Genomic DNA, 25,209 nt, shown 5'->3' on the forward strand with positions numbered 1-25,209 from the left:
CAGGCGTGACTTATAAGTCACTAGTTTTAAGTCACCTGACTTATAAGTCGCGTGACTTATTGAAACCAAACAGGCCCTAACATGCACGATTTTTCTATTGTTAGTGATCCTATCATTTTTATTTATCTCAAAATGCACAAATACCACCTCATCAAAGGCCCACCACAACATGCATGGGATAAAGTTTTTATTATATTATGCTACATATATGCAACAAATATTTTTAAATTTATCATAATTAAATACAACCTAAAAAGAGAATATTCATTTTATTTTTAATTCATACATTATTAATCCAGTTATTCATGCTTTATACAACCAAATCTCATTGAAAAATATTTCAACCAATTCATGCAGCAACACCCGGTGTATCACATCTAGTTAATGAAATTTTTGAACCGCTCTTAAAAACTACCTATAATAGTGAATGTTGTGAATGTTGTAATGGAGTACTTTGCACAACATTCACTAATATAAGAGATCTAAAAGATCTTTTAGACTACTTATATTTGTTCTCGGTGTCTCAGTTCTTTTTATTCAACAACTATATAGAGTAACATATTTTTCAACTATGTACAACAGAGACAATGAATTCGGGGATCACAACAAAGAGGGCAAAATTGTACGTATACAATAATGAATTCGGGGATTATATGATTCAAAAACAAATTGAATTCGGCGATCATAGCAAAACACTTGTGTACGCGTAGCAAATCCGTGGAGCGAAACCGACCTAGGTATTGGAAGCACGGGCGCGGCACGTATGAGGTATACAACGACGACTAGTCAATGGATGGACCCCATGGGCCATGGCCCCCACCCGCGCCCCCCGTCCCTCTCCTCCCCCGCTCCCCTGTCGCCTCGCCCCCCTTCCTCCCTGCCTACTTACCTTCGCCACCACCACCGACGAGAGGGACTGAGACAGAGAGACGAGCTGCGGCCGGAGGAGGAGGATGGCGCGGCGCGGACGGGTTGAGCTGCGGCGGATCGAGGACCGGACGAGCCGGCAGGTGCGCTTCTCCAAGCGCCGCGCGGGGCTCTTCAAGAAGGCCTTCGAGCTCTCGCTCCTCTGCGACGCCGAGGTCGCGCTGCTCGTCTTCTCCCCCGCCGGCAAGCTCTACGAGTACGCCTCCTCCAGGTGCATGCCGCTCGCCGCTCGCCTGCCCCCCCGCACTTAATTTATCCGCTCGAATTACGCCTCTGCAAGCGTTCGAAATCACCTGTCCCAACGTCTGAATCCGTTCCCCCCCTTGGCTTCTCGTGCTGGTAGCGGACGGCTGCTCTGCTCTGCGCGCGCACGGCATGTGCTCGAGAGAATCCCTCAGAGGCTTGCTTACCACCATGCGTGGCTCTGTTTAGGATCTTGGCTTCGTATCTGTGCACTGCTGGTACTAGTAACGTCGCCCTCGCATGGGCACGAGCTTGTTTATGTTGTAGTACGAGCAGTACTGTTCTGGCGATTCGTGATTCGGAGCTACGGCTTTCTAATGGCGTCAGCTGCCTTTTTTTTGGGGTTTCGCGTGGCCATACAGGAGAAAGGAGCAGACTTGAGCGGCCGCAAAGGTGTGATTAGGAGAGAGAGTGGGAGTGGGAGGGGGAGGGGACGGTGTTTATGGTGCCAAATCCAGGCGAAAGCAGCGCATGACTGTTGCCGTAGCTACAAGTTCCAAGTGAAATGATGCGTGCGTGGACAATGAAAGGGTCGTCGGGTCGTCTTTCCGGCTTCTACTGCCGTGACTGAAAAAGGCATACAAATAGGAAAATTATATTACACAATGATTTTATATGATTTTAATGTAATCATAAGTTTTTTGTGTTCCTTTCTTTTCCGCAAATATGGAAAGCTTGTGTGTCATTCATTGATAGAAGGAAACGTAAAGAGTACATAAAAAGATACAATACATGGCACGAACACATACATGAAAGGTGTGTGCATGATACTCGAAGCAGAGAGACAAGGGGTGCTCAACCCGAACAAAGAAGAAAAAACACACAGCTAAACCCACCGGGCCTAGGACTAATGGGGTGGGCCAAACCGGCAAGACGTCGAACATCTCCAGAGCCAACACCGGGGACGCCGCGAGCAAGCAAGATGGCACCTTCAAGAAGGGGAGCGACGTCATGACGTCGCCGCCATTCGATCCGAAGACCGGACCAAGGGTTTCCCCTGGTGTTCGAAGAGGGGCACGGATAAAGGCCATGGCAACGTCTCCAGGAAGGGAAACGACACCCACGAGTGTTGCAGCTGCCAGCGTCGGCAAGCCGAGCAGAGCTTTCGCCCTGGCCTAGGACTGAGAAATCCAATTGCCGCCAGGTCGGGGTCGAGAGATTAGGAGGTTAATCCGCTGGTCGAGACCACCACCTCAAAAGGAGGGTGGGATTGCGCTTTCCGCCGACGAGGGTGGCACCGTGCATCGCCGAAAAACACGAGCTTTGGGACTAACACGACATGGAGGTGGACGGGGTCAGAAGGGTGGTGTGGTAAAGAAAGCCGGCACGGAGGATGGGATGGTGACTGGCACCACTGACAAGCTAGGAACCAAAAAAGGGAACACAATTCCAAGCTGTCGGGGTGTAGCCGCCGAAACGCCAGTGAGCCGAGGATTGGGGAGGACGCAACAATCAAAGTACCGTGGTAGGAGCGACGCCGGGAGGGCACTGGAAAACGCACACGGGTCCATGGCCGCCGGAACCAGAACTGCGACAGCAAAGAATCCATCGCGATGCTCAACCACCCACCAAAAATAGCACAGTGACCGCACAAACACACAAGAGCCGGAACCACAGCTCAGAGGAGACGTCGCCGGGGACGAGGACCGACCAATGCCGAGGCAGGGCCGAGCCTTAGCCAGCTCGGTCGCCATCACCCAAGGGCCTCAAACCCATCAACCACCAGCAATAGAGGAGAGTTGCATCAGGGGGAGAGGCAGGAGGCGGGCCTCTAGCGCCTCCACCACTAGCAGGGGAGGAGCTGCGTTAGGAGGAGGGACATGAGGAGGCTGAGGGATGAGCTGGCCAAGGCCGTGCCACCACACCGAGCCGACAAAGGAGGACACAACGGCCGGTAGAGGAGGCGAAACACCAGATCTGGTTTGGGGAGGGGGCGTGGCATCGCGACGCGCAAGGACGAGTCAGCCCACCGCTACCATCTCGAGGCACGGCGCGGCTTCCTGAGAGGTCCTCCGTCGATGGCATAGCGGAGGGGGTGATGGAGAGGGGACCCGGCCGACGAAGTCTAGCTTTCCCCATGCATGTCGCCTAGACGTGGGCTACGCGGGAGCTCACAAACGCGGGATGCCGACCGTTCCTGCGTTTTTAGAATCCTGCGAATTAGATAGCTCGGTTTGCGATTACTGAATTGGTTGTTCTATGCTTATCTGCTCTAAAAGAATTAGACATTATAGTAGGAAAAAACATGTCAAACCAACACTAACATAGGGGAACAGTTGGGACAAATGGTATTATGAGAATCTATCGCAATACCAAACGCAATGTTTAATCCAACTAAGTCACCAACAAATACATGTAGCATCAACCGGGCCACCATGACAACGTTTCACTTAATCCAACTAAATCACCAACAAACTATACATGTGGGATCGATCGTGTAGCAACACTTGTCCACCAATATTGTCGGTACTAGTCAATGGAGGACAAAATCAAAGTGTTTTAGGCCGAATTCGCCTTGTTAAAACTGTTGAACCAACCAGTAAAGACAAAATCACCAAAGGCATAAAGGCACTCTAGGAAAATGTTTGTTGTGGTGGTATTTTGTCAACAACCCGTCAGAGATCTAGATGGTACACACAAGGAGATTTACCCAGGACCTTCGGATCGAGGTAATACCCTACTTCCTACATGTCTGTATCGATGATATGGTCACATATGAGTAATAGGGATTGCGTCCACAAAGGGTTCGTCCATGAGATCGTATAGGAGCTTTTCCTCAGAGGTTGGATGCGTAAGAAGCTTGTAAGGTGGTTATTGAGTCACACCGATCAAGAGACCCCTACCTCCCCTTATATAGGTGGTTGAGGAGTACGATTATTAGAGTCCTGGTTGGTTTACAAGGTAGAGTACTAGTCGGTTTACAACTAGATCTTCAAGTCTTCCGCGCCAAGGTGGTGATGCCCCCTTAATAGCCAGAGGACTTTGCGTAGTGGGATTGGGCCACCCCTTGGTTACGGGGCCTCATTTGTCCTTCATGGCTTTTCCCTTGGGGCATGGTGTTGATAGTAGCCCCCAAGCTCTTCAGGATTTGGTTGCTGGTCTTGACTTTGTCTTTCAACTCAACAGAAGTTTAGAGCTTCAACCTGGTTGAGTGCGCCTTGTGTCATGTAGCAATCTGATCTTGATGAGCTTTGCAAAGTTCCTATTGAGGGATCTTCAAAGTTGGCTCCACTTTTCCAGAGCTATGCTCTAGTAATTAACCTACCGTCGAAGTGATGCTTCAGCGATTTGGTTCCCGTTAGATCTATGGTCCAATTCTTGTAGTTTGTTAGAGCTATGCTTCAATGATTAAGCTAGATCATCGTTCAACCCAACCAACCAAAGCTAGATCATTAGCCAAAGATCTGTTGCCTTTTGTCGAAACAACGGTGGCCAAAGTGACCAACTACTGCTTGCCTAGCCCAGTGGCAATGATCATTGCCTTTTAATCAAACCTGATAGAAAGAAGTGTAACCACGCAATGCGCATGATCATCGCCGCCATGCCGGGGGTCGAAATGGGTGAACACTCCCGTTTTGGAACATTTCCAGAACTCGTCACGTCATAGGTACATGTTCCAGGTGGTTGTATGGATGGTTGTTTGACAATGAAATAAATTCTAACGTGTGCCGCATGCATCCTATAGCTCCAAGATTGAAAGATGCATACATATGGTAGAATATGCCACACATGCATAACATTGGAGAAATCCACCTGTGTGCGGGCTTTTTTTTCTTCTCTGTGAAGCTGGTAACCCAAGTAAAGATCGTTGATGTGTTATAAGATCATGGCAGAGGCCTATTGTTTATAAAACTTCAGAGGAATCCACCATCGACGACATGAAGACCTTCTTTTGGAACCTACCACTTAGTTCAACTAAATCACTAGCTATAAACAATACAAGTAGCATTAATCAAATCACAAGACAAGGAACCATAAACAATACATGTAGCATTATTTGGACCACCAAGACATTGCTTTCTAAAAGGTAGCATCACTTGAATGTTTGTTGACATTGTTGGAACTCGCAAAAACAAGGGGTTTAGCTTGAATTCACCTCACTTAACAATATGAAACAACATGTGAAGAACAGATTACAAGAGACATCAAAGAATGCATGCATGAAGGGTATGACATGCCAGATCCAATGAACAAAGGCAAGGCCAAAGGTTTCACCTTGGAACTCAAAATTCCATCGCTCGCCCTAACTGACCAAAGCTAGGTTATTACCTGGAGTTGGTTAAACATTCGTCATCCACTAAAGCACCCCGGTGAAAGCAACTAGCTACTACTTGACCAGTCAGTGCCGCTATTGAAGTGTATATATGGATAGCCTAACCCTTTCCATCAGTTTAGACTATTGGTTGCGTTGGCTAGTGCATTAAGCTTAACTTGGTATCAGAGCATAAGGTCTTCAGTTCAAGTACCGGCTTTCGCAATTTATCAAAAAAATTATGCTGACCCTTTCTGTGTGCATGTCACGTGTTGACTCCTGCGTCAGATGTGAGAGGGGGTGTTGAAGTGTATATGTGGATTGTCTAGCCCTTTCCAACAGTTCAGACTTTTGGTTGTGTTGGCTAGTGCATGAAGCTTAGCAACCACCACACCGACTTCTAATCGAACCAGATCAAAGAAGTGTAAGCAAACAACGTTCATGAATCAGTGAGCGACAAGCTATTGAGGATATATCGAATATGGGTGAGCACTTCTGTTGAACCACTTCTAGAACTCCACTAGGGTTGGTGTCTTAACTACTCTGAACACAAAATCACCTCAAAACCAAGACTCCAATATGATTCAAATGGATCATGGAGTGCAGATGGACAAGGAGACACTGCACTAAGAGATGCCATAAAAGGTGGCACAACAACCATAATGTGACACGAGGAGGCACCACCATTTTAAGAGAGCCAAGACGACAAATGCGAGGGTCGACATCTACTAAGCACCCTTTCATCGCAAATTATAGAGTGCAACTTAAGAAAGTAAAATGGAGGGCACAAACAAAGTGTTAGAGAAGTAATCTAGTCCGGATAAATTGCAATTCGAGGATTAATTGGAATGCATGCCATGGGGTTGTTGCCTTAACATATCGACAATGCATGGTAGAATGGTATGTGGTGACAAGGCAAGCACTTGAAAACAAGGGATAAATAGTAAGAAATGCATCTAGAATCAGTGAGTTGTGGGATCCAACGGCTAAAAATCCCAAATGATTGTAGTGCAACCTTATATTTGCCTTGGATTACATATTTAAATAGCCAAGGAAACACACATTTAAATCATGTTGAAAAACTGACCGCCCTAGTAGAAAAAATGAAGTCACTATTATAGATTTAATATTCCACTTGGTATATATGCAGGTTTGAACTGAATATTTTTGAATGATTATGGATAAACAATTTTGCCTCGTCATTCAAATTTAATTCAAAATTATCAAACTAGCTACATCAAGCTAAATAATGTCAAAGATACTTAAATGCATATAGGGTTAAGAATAAAACCAATTGAGCTGCAGATGATTCACAATTGAACACCAACTCGTAGTTTCAAATATATGCTTTCTTAGTCGCTTCTATAAGAAATTATAGTTTCCAAACTATACAAATAGGTGAATGGTAACCAGTAACCAAAGAACCAAAACTAAAATTCTAAGAAGAACATTCTAATTATGTTGAGACTCACAACTAGAACTTAAAACTTTCGTTGTTCAACAAAAGGGTTTGGGTTTAATTATTTATATAATTCTAGTACATTTTGCGTCGAAAATAAAACTGATATGATCGATTATAATGCCAAAGTATAATCTAATATGTGTAGCAAATGTCACAAAATGTTATTAATAATATAGACTTCATGGTTTGTTTTTGCAAACTAAGTAAATAAAGAAGAACAAAGTCTAACTAGTATTTAATAAATAAATGGACAAGGCATTGTTTTATTTCTAGATTATTTTAAATAAAACTATGTACATAACTCAAACAAAGAGTGTGTCGAATATGTGGAACACCTTAATTAACTCTAAATTATGGTGAACACGCAAGCATAAATGAATTTTTATGAGGTAATGAGTGAAACTCTTCTTGAGGTTGGAGTGAATATGTCACCATCATTTCTCGTGGTCTATACTTGCCAATTGCGCACAAAGTTATAGGTATTTATATGCTTATTTTTGGGCGTTTAGTCCAAAATATTTTAGATTACTCTTATATTGTTGTAACTATAGATGTGTGGTATGCAAGTTGAATGTCATTCTTATACAAAAGTACCATATCACCTTTTGAAATGTAATGTCGGATTCACAAATTATATTTATATTTCAAAACATGGTTATTCCCATTATGATAGGTACTGCAAATTTATTGTCATGGTGCATTTTGGGTTCACATTTAATGTGTTTCCAATAGTTTTATTTGATTTTATATAGTTTGATTGCTGTGTACAATATCATTTGCATAGTTGGTCTAACTTGGTGAAACAAAATATGCATAGGTAATATAACTTCAGTGTTTATTCTCTAGTGGGAATTGATGCAACTAGAAGATTTCAAAGAATTTTTGTGTGATTTGGTCACTATGGTGCCTAAAGTGACATATAACAGTCCAAATTCCAACTAGAAGATTTCAAAGATTTTTTTTTGTGATTTGGTTACTATGGTGCTTAAAGTGACATATAACAGTCCAAATTCTTGCCAATACCACTCTTTCATATGACTATTTGGTTTAAAAGTATTCAAATTTGAATCATTATATGTTTTGTTTCTTATTAAGTTGTATACAACCTCCATACTATTATTGGTACTTTACTGTGAAACTACATATACATTTAAATAGGGAAAACTTTGTTTTTGCCACTCTAGTTTTTGCCTACTTTGCTTATGCCACTCTAGATTTTGACATATCACTTTTGTCACTCTTAGTTTTTGACAATACATCACAAATGCCATTCAGTGGCAAAAGCAATAGCTTTTCATTTCACTTTTGCCACTCTAGATTTTGACAATGTATCGCAATTGCCACTCTAAAATTATTGTTTTTGCCACGGAATGGCAATTGTGATGTATTGTCAAAAACTAAGAGTGGCAAAAGTGAAATGTCAAATTCTAGAGTGGCATAAGCAAAGTGGTCAAAAGCTAGAGTGGCAAAAACAAAGTTTTCCCATTTAAATATGTATCTTATAATGATCTAGTTTTTCTTTAGTTTGATTTTATTTCCTTGCTCTTATGAGAGTTTAATGAGACATGCACATGTCATCTTAGGTCTTTTCCGCCAAAAGGAATGCACACAATGGTTGAACAAGTTATGTATGTTCTAAAACTATAATTACATTTATGAGAAAGGAGGCGTCCACCTGGCTTTAGACTATTAAAGCCCTTTTTGGAGGTATTACAACTTTACAACGGCTAGTTCTTACAGACCCACAAGGGCCGAATGGCTCAAAAGAGCAAAAAACGAAGCGATACAAGCTGGGGGTTGCCAGCAACAACAAAAAACTTGAAGACCGCGAAGGCCACCCTCTGGTGCTTCATGGAACAACCGAGGTTTGTTAGAGCTTCACCATGTGTCCAAAGGCCTGGCACGAGCTGCTCAAGTGTCAATGAGTTCTAGTTCCCGCACATTAATCTCCAGAGCTACAAGAAGATAGTCATTTTGTATAATCCGTCAGCCGGGTGCTTAATAAAGACCCCTCATATAAGAGATTTGTTCCTAATATGCCACAATGGACAAGCAAGAGCGAGAAACGAAACCCAGGATATGCGGCGAGCCTTTCCAAACAACCCATGAGAGAGGGCAAGGAAATCGAGAAGAAAATAATGTCGTTGTCCTCGGGGTGACCACATAGCCGAACATGTCATCCTCGACATCGTATCACTTATGGACTTGATATCCACTAGGCAAGCGATCTCTAGCTAGTTGTCGAAGGAAGAGCTGACTTCGGTTGTGAACTTTGCTTTTCGAAGAACTCCTGGCTCAAAGATACCAACTCCTTGGAGGAGCGCCCACTAGACGGAGTGGTGGTTAACTCACTTGATTTTTACCAAGGTCAAAATAGAGGTGTCCTCGCAATCGAAGATATTTTGATTGGCATGCAGGTGGCTCGTCTCCATCCATAGTACCAAGTCTTCTGCCCAAATGTCCTATCGAACCGCGGCCACTTCTGGCTGAAAGGATCGATGTGGTTGACTAGAGGGGGGGGTGAATAGGCAACTACCAATTTTTAGCTTTTCTTAACAAATTAGGTTTAGCAAAAAATAGGTTGTCTAGATGTGCAACTAGGTGAACAACCTATAGGATGCATCCAACAACAACAACAAGTGCAAGCAAAGGATACAACACAATAATAGCTTGCACAAAGTAAAGGTAAGAGATAACCACAAGTGGAGTCGGAGAAGATGAGGATGTGTTACCGAAGTTCCTTCCCTTTGAGGGGAAGTACGTCTACGTTGGAGCGGCGTGGAGGCACAATGCTCCCCAAGAAGCCACTAGGGCCACCGTATTCTCCTCACGCCCTCACACAATGCGAGATGTCGTGATTCCACTAGTGGTGCCCTTGAAGACGGCAACCGAACCTTTACAAACAAGGTTGGGGCTCTCTCCACTACCAAATTGGAGGCTCCCAACGAAACCATGGAGCTTCACCACAATGAAATATGGCTCCGAGGTGACCTCAACCGTCTAGGGTGCTCAAACACCCAAGAGTAACAAAATCCACACAAGAAAGTATGGGGGAATCAAATATCTGGTGGAAGTGTAGATCTAGGTCTCCTCCTTCAATCCCTAGCAAATCAACAAGTCTGAGTGGCTAGAGAGAGAGATCGGGCAAGAAAGCTTGAAGGGCATTAATGGTGGAGAGAGAGAGGCAAGAGGTAAGGGGGTAGGTGGAAGAAACCCCCTTATATAGGAAACCCTAAGATCCAACCGTTACAACGGTTTTTATACTGCAGCGGTACAACCACTCCTCTCCCCGGTACAACCGGGAATCATGGGTAAGCTGCTGAAACCCTAACAAGCAGTACAATCGACGCTAGAGCAGCAGTACCGGTTATTAGGAATAACCGGACCAACCGCTTCCCTATCGCTCACCCACCGCCTTGAAACCAGAAGGGGGTCACCCCTATGGGCGGTGGTCGAGCAGTAGTGCTCCGGAACTACCGCCTGCTCCTAGTGCTAGGGGTGGCTAAGTCCCAAGCGGTAGAACCGCTCAGGACACTCGGTAGTACCGGTATGCAGAGCACAACCGAGACAACCAGGCCACCACCGCCCAAGTACCGCCCTATCACAGAAGCGAGTCCGGTGGTCGGGCGGTAGCCGGCCGATACAACCGCCCAATGTACAACTCCAGAGTTCTTGGCAAGAACCTGGGAGATGCAACCCCAGGGTATCACCCCTGGGGCGGTGGTTGAGCCAGTACAACCGCCCTAGTGGGCGGTACAACCGCTGAGGAGAAACCACTGCACCAGAAAGAACCAAAAGGGACCTCTCTCTACATGGAACGGAAGGTAATGGTGGGTGACGAGAAGAGTGTACGTGCAATGATTCACCCCATGCCTTCCAATGGATTCCTTCTTGATAGTATTGGTTTCCTACGACTAAGGAAATAAACACGCAGAAAACTCCGTCTTCGATCTTTTCCTTCCATAGAGAATGTCTAATCGATGCGTACGTGAGCATAGAGAACCTGAAGAACTTAACACATGATTAGACCATAAGGAGAGCTGTCATCATCACCCAAAACACAAAGACGGGAAATGTCCTAACACTGGCCCACGCTCCAGGCATCTTTAACCATCAATCATTGATCGTCCCGCAATCTCTAAGAGGCGGGGAAAGGAATTGCAAAGCGGTCCCATCCCCGCCCAGTGTATAGCTAGAAGCAAGTGGCATGGTCAGTTCCAATCGAATGTTTAGCACCCACCTAGAGGAGGCATCGAACCATTGATATAGACTTCCATAAATGCGAGACCCTATGATATTTGGGATGACAAGTTCCCTTGCAAGCTACTTCTTCCTAAAGATTCTAGCCATAGGCCCCCTGCCTTTGAGGATTTTCCACACCCACTTAGCTAAAAGGCACCAACTCATGAGTTTGCTGTTGATGATGCCAAGTCCAGCACCTTCTTAGGGGAACACAATGTGTTCCATTAAAACATGTGGTAATTCTGCTTGCCCTATTCCTTTCTGCCAAATGAATCTAGACCTAACTTTATCAAATTTCTCATGGATGGCATCTTGAAGAAGGTAAGGCCCATGGTGTACATGGGAAGGCTAGAGAGACATGCATGGATGTTGATCCACTTTCCACAGAAGGACATGTGTTTTCCCTGCCAAGGTTCGACACGCTCCATGACCCTATCTGAAACACAAAGATATGTAAGGAAGTGAACCAAACTTGCAATTCGGATAATGTGCATGGATCTGAACTGACCCTAAGTTATACCCCCATCACAGCCGTCTAGCTTTTCTCAAAGTTGGTCTTCACTCCTAGATGGACCCAAAGCACATGAGATTCATGATGCCAACTGGGTCATTCCTAATGAGGATGAGGGCATCACTCGCATATTGGAACTGACCCTAAGTTGTACCCCCATCACAGCTGTCTAGCCTTTCTCGAAGTTGGTCTTCAGTCCTAGATGGACTCAAAGCACATGAGGTTGGTGATGCCAACTGGATCATTCCTAATGAGGACGATGACATCATCCACATATTGGAGGCGGGCGGGTCAACCCTCCACTCCTCGAATATGACCTGCAGCCCTAGCTCCCTCAAGCATGGCAGGCAAGGCATCAACAATTAGGTTGAAAGGACACACCTGGTGTTCCTAAAAAGGGGCCCTGGACCCCATTGATGTTGATGGCCATTTACCCCTCTAAACAACTGCATGATCCTACTAACTCATTGGGGTCAAAGTTCTTATGCATCATGCCATCATGTCCTTGGAAAAACCCTAGTTGAGCTGGCCCTAGGAAGCCTCCTCCTTGGAAGAATGCACCTCACGCAACACTTCGTCAAGAACCACAATCCAATCGAGTATGTTCCACCCTAGGATGAAGGTCAATTGGTTGGGGTGGCTGATCCTATTGGTCACCGGAGAGAGCCGGCACGCAAAGCCCTTAGCAACAAGTTTGAACACTATGTTAATCAATGCAATTGGGCTATATTGGCAAATGGTCTTTGTCCCTGCCACCTTAGGGAGCAAAATTAACACCCCAAAGTTCAAATGCTTTATGTCAACCAAGTCACGAGTGAAGTCATCGACTAGTTAAAGAATTTGGCCCCACAAGCAGATGCTTGATGTTAATCAAGCCATGAATGAAGTGCCCACTTGGTGGATTCGGCCACCAGGCATGGTCCAAAACAACCTATAGAAGGCTACCAGGAAGCCATTAGGCCCTGGGGATCCGATTGGGTATCCCTAAGAGCTGCCTCAAAGTCCTAAGGGGGAAGGGTGTTGTTAGCACCACATTCTCATCATCTGACACCTTCATGTTCTCCTTTGAGGCAAGGTAAAGACGGAAGCTCGTCCCTATAGCCAACCAACTCAAGATAGAAGTCATAAATATGTTGCTACAAGGCAACATTATCCAAAATAGCCGAGTTTTCGTCATGAAGGGATAGAATGTTACACCATTGACTTCTCCCCTTGGCCACAACATGAAAGTACTAGGTGTTCAACTCTCCCTTCAAGTTCAATTGTTGGCGGCCCCTCTGCCTCCAGTACAACTGCTTGCAACTAGGAATGAAGCTCATTTCGTATTTGAGGACGTATATTCTAGCCCACTAAATGGGAGAAAAGCAGACCAGGTTTGCTCTAAGGTCCAAGACCTTGATATCAATCGTTAAGGAAGCTTTCTTCCTCTTATGAGATCCACCCCAGTTGCCCCTAGCCCTTGAGGTAATGTCAAAGTCTAGAAACACTATGTTGTCATTGGTCTAATGCATCACAAAGGGGACCGTAGCAGTGAGGAGGCCTGATTGGGCCTTGAGCCACTTCTTTCTCACAAACTATAGAATCCTGCCTTTCTAGAACACGTGTCTCAAAAAAATGGGCTCCGTGTTGGACGTGGTACTCACCTGTGTCCAGCAAAAGGGGCAATGGTTAGAACCTAACCTCAACGTGACAAAAAGTGAGCACATGTGGTACCTAGTGTCCCACTCATTGAAGAGAGGAACTACATGAAGCATGGAACCCACGCTAAAACTTCCGAAATTGCTAGTATGTTATCCAATCATCGAACAAATCAGCTAAGCCCCGATTGATGGGCTGTTGTTCTTGTTACTACTTCACTACATGAGGTAATAACTGGAAAGGGTGAGGCTTCAATTTTACTATGGAGCCGACCATAATGGTTCACCGAACCATAAACCAGAAACAATTCCAACTTGAAGTGATTGTCGCGCCGAGTCGGCTCCTTGCTGACAAAGAATCCACCCTGACTAACAGTGCCAATCTCGAATGAGTCCTCGTCGGCACCCAAAAGGAGACCGCATGAGTGACCTATCGCTGGAACCCAAGTCCACGAGAAAGCGCACACCCGAGTTAACGCCACATAACGCCACATCAGAAAAGGATTGCATGACGGTCTCTCTAATCCCAACAAAATAAACCTTCTCATGATCAATGAACTTTGCTAGCTATCGCCTTATCAAGCCGGGGATATGGTCCTCACCCTTGAGGTGGACCGACCACCTCTACCCCGACCATGGCCCCCACATGTCGTGGGTTTTCATCTGGCCATAGAAGTTGTAAACAAGGTATGTTGTTTAGGTTTCTTAGCATCCACCTCTGATTTCAAACCCCGCCCAACCATGGATGACCCCTCTACAGCTTTGGTCTTTGCCTCAGTCATGCAGGTGCGGAGCAGGGTACATTTAGCCACACGCTCAGCCAGGGGGGTTTGGACAAGTTCATATGCCCTCCTACTAGTGATCCGATCCATAGGGGACCCCTTCTCCTACCTAAATATCACATGGCTGTCCGCTACCACTTTCAGAATGTATGGAGTCTTAGTAAAAGTAAGAACTTGAAATGATCTAGACATAATTTTAGAAGAAATACCTCGTAGGTTCTTGGAATCCTTGAGGGACATGACCCTCTCCATGTTGGAGGTTGTGCGGGACAGCCTGACGCACTTGCAGGCCGCCAAGTGTGGTGAAGGATTTGCAGTCACTTTCGAAAGCTATAGTCTTGGTAAAAGCTAGAACTTTAAACGAATACATGGAGCTAGTGATGGGTTTAGAAGCACTGTCCCTTAGATTCTTCAAAGCCTTTAGGGCATTGGCCTCTTCATAGAGGTTATGTGGACAACCTTGCGCCCTTGTGAGCCGCCAAGGGTGGTGAAGGGACAACCGAGTGTGACGTTGAAGGGGGAGCATCCAACATCTCCTAAACAGCGTCAACGGGCATGATGTTGTCATATTGCTTCGACGCCTTGCCGAGATGGCTTGGCACAATCTCAGAGGACTCTAGGGAGGGCACGCAAGAATCCTTGCCCAAGGATGAGTCAAAGGATAAGTTAGAGTCGTAGTGCTCAAGACGAAGAAGTGTGAGTGCTGTGATGTCCAATATAGCTGGTAACACACACACACCCAAATGTTTGGAGTCTTCGTTGTTGGACATGACCAGCGTCATCGACATCGGACAAGTCATCCCCTCCCCTGACACCTCCTCAGCAAGCTTGAGACGAAAAGCACCATCTTCGGAGAAATTAGATCTGTACTGGTTCAGGCGAAGGGAGATCGATAATGAATAAAAGTAACAATCCATGTGTTTATGGTAATAAAAGTAGAAAAAAATATGACTGTTGTTTCATAACTATGCGCCAAACTTTATTATCTACATGCCTAATGTCCCAAGTTTTACATGTTATTCTTTTATTTTTACCAATGTTATAACTTGTTTGTTGAATAATTTACACACTTCCATCCCAATTTTAATGGATAGTTCAGTAGATGGTAGTGTGGTTTACATCGAGTATATGTATGAAATGATCAGCCTTTGCTTTGTTTTAAATTCTCAACTAGAACACCATTTAGTCTGCACCTATGAATCTTGTTGATACTCTAATATGACCTCATGGTGCATATCTTATAGGTGTAGAACCTACCTAACCCTACAAGAGATGATAGTCCCGGTACAATAGTGTGGTCGATTGGGCATCCCGACAGCCTCCCAATCGGTAGAGATGTTCATGATGGTTTGATATGATACCCTCGCCCATTACCTATCACTAACGACAATTAGCTCCCACGTTTGCATAGACATAGGGAGGGGCTATCATTGCTATTATGGTGAAATCAATACTTCACTCGTGACTTCTTAAGGAGAGGTGTGTACATTTTTCTCTCTTGGACCACCTTCGTTGCCATTGTACTAAAGTTTTCTCATTTTTGATAATAACATTAGATTCTCCAATGTCCCTAGTTCGATCTTATCTCCCACATCCTTCAACTATGTCGCAAAACCAACACTTCATTTTTGCCTTCTGGAGGAGATGCATGTTCATTTGTCTCCCCTGGACCATATTTGTGGTAATTGTAAGAAATTTTATGGGTTTTGATAATAACAAAAGATCCTTCTATGTCCATCTCGCAGTCAGAGCATGGTCCTTCAAGCGGCTTCATTCACAAGGGACTTCAGCCTAAAACTAGGTTAGAGCAAATTCTCCTGGTGCACTCCCCAACCCGAGAAAGCATTGATCGATTTTGGCATGGTCTTTCAAGTGGTTTCTTGTTGGAGGGACTTCAACTTAAAATCAAGGGTAGTAGAAATTTCACGCCTTTGGGATTGTATTTGTTAGCTTCATGCACTAGCCAATACAGCAAGTCCGAACTGATGGGAAGGACTAGGCAATCCACATATACACTTCAACACCCCCTCTCAAATGTGACGCGAGAAGTCAACATGTGAATAGACTCAGAGGTATGGCTCAAGAGGCCTATATGTGGACCAAACTCAACCAAAAGTGGGCAACACCAATTTTTGAATAAATCACGAAAGCCACTACTTGCACTGAAGACCTTCGGCTCGGATACCATGTTAAGCTTCATGCTAGTATGGAAGTCTAAACTCGATGAGAAGGGCTAGGCAATCCACATATACACTTCAGTAGTATTGACATCAAGCAATATGGTCGATGGGGCAAGCCATCCCTAGAGTGTATGGAAGTAGTTGTAGTGAATGTACTTGCTGGAAGTGTATTGTCTACTGATCGCACACTTAGCCCCTTCTTTAGTGATGTAAATTAAAATAGAGAAATATGTGTGGGGTTATGATGCCAAATAGGAGGTAAATTGGGACAAGTGAGATCCCACTTTAGTATCATCGCGGTACTTTATATAATTCTTATATTTAATATCATGTGGAATCAGTTCAAATCTTGGGTTCAGGCTCCTTAACTAGGTCCTCCATTTATTGGCGAAAGAAAAGGTATGAATATTTGACAGCACAACCATGACAATGTGATGGCTTGTTAACGTTGGCATGCAACAACTCATGTCTCTTCTATTGTCATTGAACCAATTTATTATTCAATCCGCTTAGAAAGATATTGTTGCCTCCCTCGAGGACCTTGATAAATTGGTTTGCGTGAAGGAACCCAAGCATACCTTGATCCTAAGGCCTTGGCATTAACTCTGATGTAGTGCAGTTGGACATCAAGGCACTGTCCGCGTGACCTCCAATGATATTTTTTTGCCAAAATATATTTTCTTGTTGGATGATAGACATTTGGCTAGCAACTCCACTTTTACCTAGTTGCAATAGTTGCTAGTCACACCTACAGATCATAAAGCCCATTTTGCGCTTGGAAGCGGTTCTATGTAGTCTATCTTATTGAACTTTTAAACTCCTAAAGTCAAATACCAAGATCACTTCATATCTTATTCATATCTATTTCCCATACCAAATGGTGATATGTGATGATGTAAGTTTTACCTTCATATTTCCAAAGCAAAATGAATAAGAATAGATAGTGTATGGGAAAATCGCCACCATGATATTATGTCTTGGGCTAAATCCAAGTACTCGAGCTCATTCACACATTAGGCTAACACCACTATCCAAAAATTTAACCACACCATTTTGTCATACAAAACTTATTAAAGATAACTAGTTATGATAGATATCGTAAAACTTGAATCAATGTCACTACTTATAAATGTGCCACCTAGGAGTCCCAAATCTCTAAGAGTAACAAGTTTGGTGAAAAATAAGTACGGGGATCACGATTTGGTTTGGTGGATGTCTAGATCAGATGGTTCTCTTTTAATCCTCAAAGTTTGGTGGAGTTGAGTGGAGGAACCAAGAGGAATCAAGCTTTTAGGTTGTGACATTAGTGGAGAAGCTCAAAGGAGGATTAGGTCTAGAGGAGGAAGAAGGGTGGGCATAGATGCCCTTCACCCCAATTCTAGTCATTGCCTTCCAGCATACCTCGGGGACCCGGGGTAACCCAAGAGAAAACCTGCACCCCGAGGACCCGACCCATCAAGAGACTTTTGGCCAGGGGAAAAGGAGACCTCGTGGGACCCAGGGTAACCAGAGAGTTTTCCCTCCCCAGGCACCCGAGGGTCACAACAACAACAGGAAATTGAGTAGGTTAAGTGTAGGTACTAGAGGTGACAAGTGTATATGATATTTGCATGATTCCCAAACTTACGCAATCACCTCATCCCCCTTTAATAGTGTGGCTTTCTTATCACTCAAATAAAACCAAGAAATGTCCGAAGAACTTGCACAATCACCTTGACCCCCTTTAATAGTGTGGCTCCTATGACTGAAATAAACCAAAAGATATCCGGAAAAGGCCTTTTACTTTTTGAAATGTGTGTGTGTGTGTGGGGGGGTCAACCATCTCCATCATGATTCACCGAGGGACCAATGTCCTGGGATAAACTTGATAACCGACATTAGTCCCACCAATCATATAGTCATCAATACCAAAACACATTAGGGTCTAGATGCATCGTGTCCTGGCAGTACTAATAATCGTCAGTAATCCCAATAGGATGGTGCGTAGGACCAGAAGCATGAGAGGGGATTGCACACAGGGAGTTTACATAGGTTCGGGCCCTCATCACGAAGGTAATACTCTACTCCTGCTTTGGATTTGATTAACGGGGGAAAACACCTCGTATGAGGGGTTACAATGTATGTGGAGATGATGCTATCTAGACTATGGTAATGATATTAGATGCCTCGAACTAACCTCGGCCTCACCTTATAAAGGGGGACGAGGCTTCGGGTTACATGGTTTGCTAACCCACCTAGAGTTCAGACAAGGCAAGGAACTCCTTGACTTGCATGCCAAGGTGCGAACCTTCCAAAAGGACGACTTCCTACGGACCGAGGAGCCGTAGGGCCGGCAAGGTTACCGACTTCCTGGTGGCTTGGCCACCCTCGATATCGTGCACTATCATGCCCCTCAAGGTTGGTGCATTTTATTATCTTGTCCCTACAAAGGTCCCTTTGCACCCACTTGGTAGGAGGATTGAGGTGATGGTGGCAAGTAGAGTCCATTGTGGTTGAGTATGGTACCTTGGCCTACGACCTATCTTTAGACTCGAACTAACTCTTCCCTTGTCCAAGACTTGAAAGAGAATTTCAATGCTCACTCAAACATCGTCGCCACAAAAAGCTAAAGCCAAACACATCCCCTATCTAAGAGAAGGTGAGAGAAAATGGATCAGGGAACCCTAGAGTATCTAGGGTTGCTAGTTTGGAATGTCCGGGTGTGTTAGCCGAGGCAAAGTGCAGACCTTTGTCAAGAGAGACTCTGTTTCAAATTCAGAATGTCGGAGTATTTGGACTGCATAATGGTAGTGGTAATATCCATTTTACTAATCATTGGAACAAGGTGCCTTGGACATTTTGGCGCACATGCGAGAGCATCAGAATATATCAAAATTCTCGACTGGTTTTGAAGTTGAGCTATATATATATGGGGGACACTATAACCCCTTGCACATGGAACACTTTGGCAAATTGATTTGTTGTCTTCAGTGAGCTGTTGCCCACCTCTTTAAGCCCCCTTTAAGCTAACCCTAAGTTGCAAGAGAGTGGCTATGGGAAGGGAGTGGGATTATTTGAGATCTTAACCAAGCAGAGCATCAAGTTTGCCACCAAGGATTCGTTGCATCTATTTCTCTTAGGTTTGGGGACTACTGGATGGTAGGAGTCACCCGTGAGCAGTCAACCTTGTGGAATTGCTCTGCATGTTGTGAAGGCAGAACATCGACTAAGATCTACCCTTGGTGTTAGGGCTCAGAGTTCGTGGCCGAAGCTCAAGAGGAAGAAGGCTAGACCTTTGCGGTTGAGGTACTTGGCGTGCACGCCTCTCCACTAGATTCAAACTCTAAGAAGTACATCATCTTCTCTATGTACTCTTAGCTAGTTACTCCCACACAATCGTCATGCTTGTTGTGTTTGCATAGCTTGCTTGCGTGTTGGTAGTAGATTTTCTAGGTTGCCTCTCGTCATATAGTTTCTTCTGCCTATATATGCATTAGTAAGCCTTACACTTTTGCAAATTCCACTTTAGTGCTTTGATTTTTTAGTTGCCTATTTAGACATCCTCTCTAGTTGCACATTCGACCTTTTAGAGGTAAATATTAGTCCTACACTAGCATATCATTTTGCTTTGTGAAATAGTTGAACCCACCAAAATTTGAAATGAAAATCGAAGAATCTAATAAACATTGTTGAGAAGCTATGGTTAACACCTAGTATTAAATATTGCCATCATCAAAGTTATTTATTAGATTCTAAGATTCACTTACTCCCTCCTTCCATCTATATAGGGCCTAATGTGTTTTTCAAGACAGCCTTTGACTATTGACAAGATTAATAGCACATGAGATGTATACTATCAAAATTATATTATTGGAAGCTCCTTTAACATACGAATTTGAAGGTATGCTTTGTGTAAGTTGCATGTCATATATTGTTACTCTAACGTTTGGTCAAAGTTAGCCTCGAAAAACGCATTAGGCCCTATATAGATGGAAGGAGGGAGTACCACATTTCCCTCAAAAGAAAAGATTCACTAACCACATTATATGCCTTTTCCACTTCATTTCAAACCAAGAATGATAATTCATACGGTCTCAAGAAAACAAACTTAAGATGATTTTTACATCATCTTGTGAGACAATCTAAAGAAGGGATGCCCATTTTCAAGTATTTCTTGATCCATATATGTACCTTGAGTCATGCAATAGAATAGCATTAATAAGATATTTTTTTCATAAAAAATGTTGAAAATATAATAGTTGAAGAGGTTTAAATCCTTTTCAACCAACTACTAGACCTAATTAGACATGCCTATCATCCTAAAACTTTCTTGAACTCCTAAAGTCAAATAGTTGGGATCACTTTATATCTTATTTATATCTATTTCTCATGCCAAGTAGTGATATGTGACGTTGTCCCAGCCCATGGGTCTCTCACCACGTCGGTTCACGGCCTGGTGGGCCAGGTTGAGGACCCCTGGGTAGGTTCCGTCCTGTGCCGCATTGGGCGGCCCATGGAAAATTCTGCGAAGACTCCGGAAGACTTAGAGTAAAAAAACAACAACAACAAAGCCTTTAGTCCCAAACAAGTTGGGGTAGGCTAGAGGTGAAACCCATAAGATTTCGCGACCAAACTCATGGTTCTGGCACATGGATAGCAAACTTCCATGCACCCCTGTCCATGGCTAGTTCTTTGGTGATACTCCAATCCTTTAGATCTCTCTTTACGGACCCCCCCCCCCCCCCATGTCAAATTCGGTCTACCCTGGCCTCTCTTGACATTGTCCACACGCTTTAGCCATCCGCTATGCACTGGAGCTTCTGGAGGCCTGTGTTGAATATGCCCAAACCATCTCAGACAATGTTGGACAAGCTTCTCTTCAATTGGTGCTACCCCAACTGTATCTCGTATATCATCATTTCAGACTCCGTCCTCCCTCATGTGGCCACACATCCATCTCAACACGCGCATCTCCGCCACACCTAACTGTTGAACATGTCGCCTTTTAGTCGGTCAACACTCAGCGCCATACAACATTGCGGGGCGAACCGCCGTCCTATAGAACTTACCTTTTAGCTTTTGTAGCACTCTCTTGTCACACAGAATGCCAGAAGTTTGGCGCCACTTTATCCATCCGGCTTTGATTCGATGGTTCACATCTTCATCAATAACCCCATCCTCTTGCAACATTGACCCCAAATATCAAAATGTGTCCTTCTAAGGCATCAACCACCCATCAAGGCTAACCTCCTCCTCGCGCCTAGTAGTACTGAAACTGCACCTCATGTACTAGGCTTTAGTTCTACTAAGCCTAAAACCTTTCGATTCCAAGGTTTGTCTCCATAACTCTTAACTTCCTATTAACCCTCGTCCGACTATCGTCAACTAGCACCACATCATCCGCAAAAAGCATACACCATGACATATCTCCTTGTATATCCGTTGTGATCTAATCCATCACCAAAGCAAAAAGATAAGGGCTCAAAGCTGACCCTTGATGCAGTCCTGTCTTAATCGGGAAGTCACCAGTGTTGACATCACTTGTTCGAACACTTGTCACAATGTTATAGTACATGTCCTTGATGAGGGTAATGTACTTTGTTGGGACTTTGTGTTTCTCCAAGGCCCACCACATGACATTCCGCAGTATCTTATCATAGGCCTTCTCCAAGTCCATGAACACCATATATAGGTCCTTCTTTTGCTCCATGTATCTCTTCCTAAGTTGTCATACCAAGAAAATGGCTTCCAAGACTTGGAGTACAATCCGAAAATACCGGAGCCATGGAGGATTCTACCTTTACCGACGTAGCCGACTAGGATTTGTAACCCTAGGACCCCCGGTATGCTATATAAGCCGGGGGCCGGTCTCGTCGGTAGGACAACATACAAACCTGGGTAAATCTTTGCTTCCGTTACCATCGTGCCAAGTTACCTAGCTAGGGTACCCTTCCGAGGGATCTGCCGGATCTAGCTCCGACAATATGTGATGATGGACATTTTACCTTTGTATTTCCAAAGGCAAAATGAACAAGAAGAATAGACAAGTGTATGGGAAAATTGCCACTACGCCATTATGTATTTGGGACCTGTAAAACTTGAATCAATGTGACTACTTCTAAAGGTACCGACTCGCATGGTCAACTTGTTATATTTGACATTTGACCGTCTTTGCCCATATATAAGCCACAAATTAATGGCTTATGGGCTAGCTAGCCTAGAAACAGAGTCTTCACTGAATTATGGGATCACATCCAGTCAAATGTTTTTTATGGGAACACTATCTTTTTCAAGTTGTGTGACTTAAGGTCAATAACACCAAATTGTAGATTAAAGATTAACAATATGAAAAGTGTTTTCATACCACAGGGTTTGTGCTTTCATCATCCAAAAACTTGCTACATGATAAGATTTTTTTAATATGCTCTCAAAATTTGCTGTCAGTATAAGATTCATTTTCTTCAAAGTCTCTCAACCACTCTGGTCCAACAACATCTCCATTAACATATGAAGGTACAAAGTATATATTCTTTGGACAGATAAAGGTAACATTTTTAACCAGTATAGAGGTCATAACCAAACTATAAGAAAAAAATACACGAGCTCTACTTTTCGGGTTTTCCTCTTTTTTATTTTTTTTGGAAAATGCCGGCAAATCCTTAAACTTGAAAGTATAGTGATTTTTCAAATTTTAATTTACAATAATCTCTAATGCCAAAGTTTTGTTTCCAGCATTGAAGGTACATATGACCGGTATCAGCAATTTGCGGTGCCCGGAAGGAACTTGATTCAAGAAGATGCAACTGTCAGCAACGTAAAACAATTTACATCACTTTTTATCAATGCATACCTTGCAGCCTGTGTAATTATGGAACCTGTAGGAGTGTAGCAGAAAGGTTTTGATACTGCAGTTGCATTCCTCAGTTTATAATCCTTTAGTTGCATTAGAAACACACTATGCATGATGTTAATGCCTGTAATCAAGAATTGTGTAGCTAATGCAGCACATTTGATGCTATATGGGTAACATTCTGTAAATGTAGCTACTCTTTTATCTGACCGAACTATCTATGTACTAAGACTAGGTAGTAGTGGTAAGTACCTATTTCGTATCCTACATGGCCGAATTGTATGACAGCATCTATACCCATATACCTCTTTGACAAGATACTTTTGTTCTGTACTAGGATGAAGATCCTTCAAATATGCAGTCAAGGCTTAGCGAGATTGCTGCCTGGTAGCCCTTGAGACTTCTCAAAATGTTTCCCAGTTCGTCATTTATTGTGTTCGACATTTAGCTGATTATTATTGAACTGCAGGTCTCTCGATAATAATGCTGACAATTCAGATGCCAGTAGTTTGGAGAAACTGGAGAAACTACTAAAGGATGCTCTGAGAATTACAGAATCTAAGAAGGTTAACTTTCGTTTCTTTTTCTGTAGTCAAGCTATGTATTGATGAGATTCCAGTTTCTGGGTCGTGATTGACAGAAGTTGCTGAAAAATTGCGGTGCTTTCTCTCATAATTTCACCCGATTAAGCTTAAGATTACTCCAAAAATGTAGCACACACTTAGAATTATATTACTTTCAGCAGTCCCAAGCTGGGTGCTCAACTAAACGTAATTAATCTCCGTTCCTCAAGCAAAAAATATGTTTTTCTCCTCCTGAACTGATACTGCAAGTATCCATTGATGAGGTGTAAGAGTTCTCATTTGATTATATGTTCTTAAGCAGAACGAAGAAAATCACTCAATAAAATACCCATCTTAAGACAATGAGCTTGAATGTTTCCTATATATTGGTAGATAATAGGTCAACAAAAATAAATTCAGGTGGCCACTTGTGGTGGTTGGCTTGGTAGTTTCAGGATAATTCATGAGCACTTAACTATTAGCAGAATTTACTAAATTAAGCATAGATGACGCAGCCTTGTGTGTGCAGAGGTATATACTTGTGGATATTGTCCAAGTAATGGACAAGCATATGCATGGAGAAATCTAACCTCAGTTCTGAAAATTGTGGACCTTCCAGCAAATGCCTTGTGAGACAAGATAACAGATGTTAGCATATTTTCTGGCTATATTAGAATTAAGCTTATTCAGATTATTTTTTTGCGGGGAGAGCTTATTCAGAAGTACTAGTTCAGTATGTCAGCAAGTGCACTTATTCATAGCATTAATATTCCTAGTAACACAATGGGGACGAAGTGGCAACCGTCGATTTCTGTTGTAAACAACAACCAAAATGTGCCACTCATTACAGTAGAGCCTGTCAGTTAATTGCCTGCAAACAGGATTTTTGCTGGTACTCTGATTCCCTCAACATAATTCGCAGAGTACGTTTATCTAATTTGAGTTTTGCTCTGTTGTTGCTGGAGTGCAGACTTTGGTGAAACAAAATAGTGGCGGGAGCACGAGCGGAGAGAGCTCCTACGGACCTACGGGGCAGGAGAATGGGAGGAAGGCTTGAGCAGAGCAAAGTTCCCCTGTGCTGTGTATGCATTTGGTACTATGTTGCTTCCCCCAACACACTGTTCCCCAGTTAGGCTGTTAATGGGCAAGAATTAGTTGCCAGGGCTGCTACTTGTAAGTTGTAAGGGAGGAAATTTTAGCGAAAGCGTGGCTTAATAATACTAATAATAATACAGTGTCCGTGCTATAAAGAGACCCCGTTGTACCTAGGACTGTGTGAGTTGGCTAATCTAATTACGTATGCTTGTTCCTGGAGTAACTGTTGTTTTGATGTTGTGCCGATGCTCATCTCTTATGATCTGCAGCTGAATGGCAAACTTTGGTGGGTTCAGAAGGGTCCCTCTGAAACTAAATATGGCTGTTATCGAGTGGCATGCTGCTGTATCTAGCAAGAGTTCGCGAGCCTGACCTGACACGCATTTTTTGGAACCTCACTTGGCTGCTTGCATTTTTTGGAGAAAAATGAAAGCTGGGGTGTGGTTATCCCTTCTGTTATTTGGACTGAGCAGGGCTTGCTAGTCG

General features: G+C 43.7%; 1 protein-coding gene across 2 annotated transcripts; it reads left to right on the forward strand.

Annotated features, from left to right (window-relative positions):
• The first annotated feature begins 820 nt into the window (after window positions 1-820).
• Window positions 821-24,946, forward strand: LOC125545872 (MADS-box transcription factor 51). Of its 2 annotated transcripts, none has more exons than XM_048709928.2 (5): window positions 821-1,138; window positions 22,948-23,020; window positions 23,403-23,452; window positions 23,535-23,631; window positions 24,599-24,946. In XM_048709928.2, exons 1-5 carry the CDS (start codon window positions 954-956, stop codon window positions 24,683-24,685), a joined length of 492 nt encoding a protein of 163 aa, XP_048565885.1. In that variant the 5' UTR covers window positions 821-953; the 3' UTR covers window positions 24,686-24,946. The 2 variants fall into 2 exon arrangements, with proteins under 2 accessions (XP_048565885.1, XP_048565884.1); XM_048709927.2 differs by having other exon boundaries at window positions 826-1,138; window positions 22,948-23,029.
• Window positions 24,947-25,209: the final 263 nt, after the last annotated feature.

This window comes from Triticum urartu, chromosome 3A (assembly GCF_056163025.1).
Source record: "Triticum urartu cultivar PI428250 chromosome 3A, HENAU_Tu73, whole genome shotgun sequence".
Taxonomy (NCBI): Eukaryota; Viridiplantae; Streptophyta; class Magnoliopsida; order Poales; family Poaceae; genus Triticum; species Triticum urartu.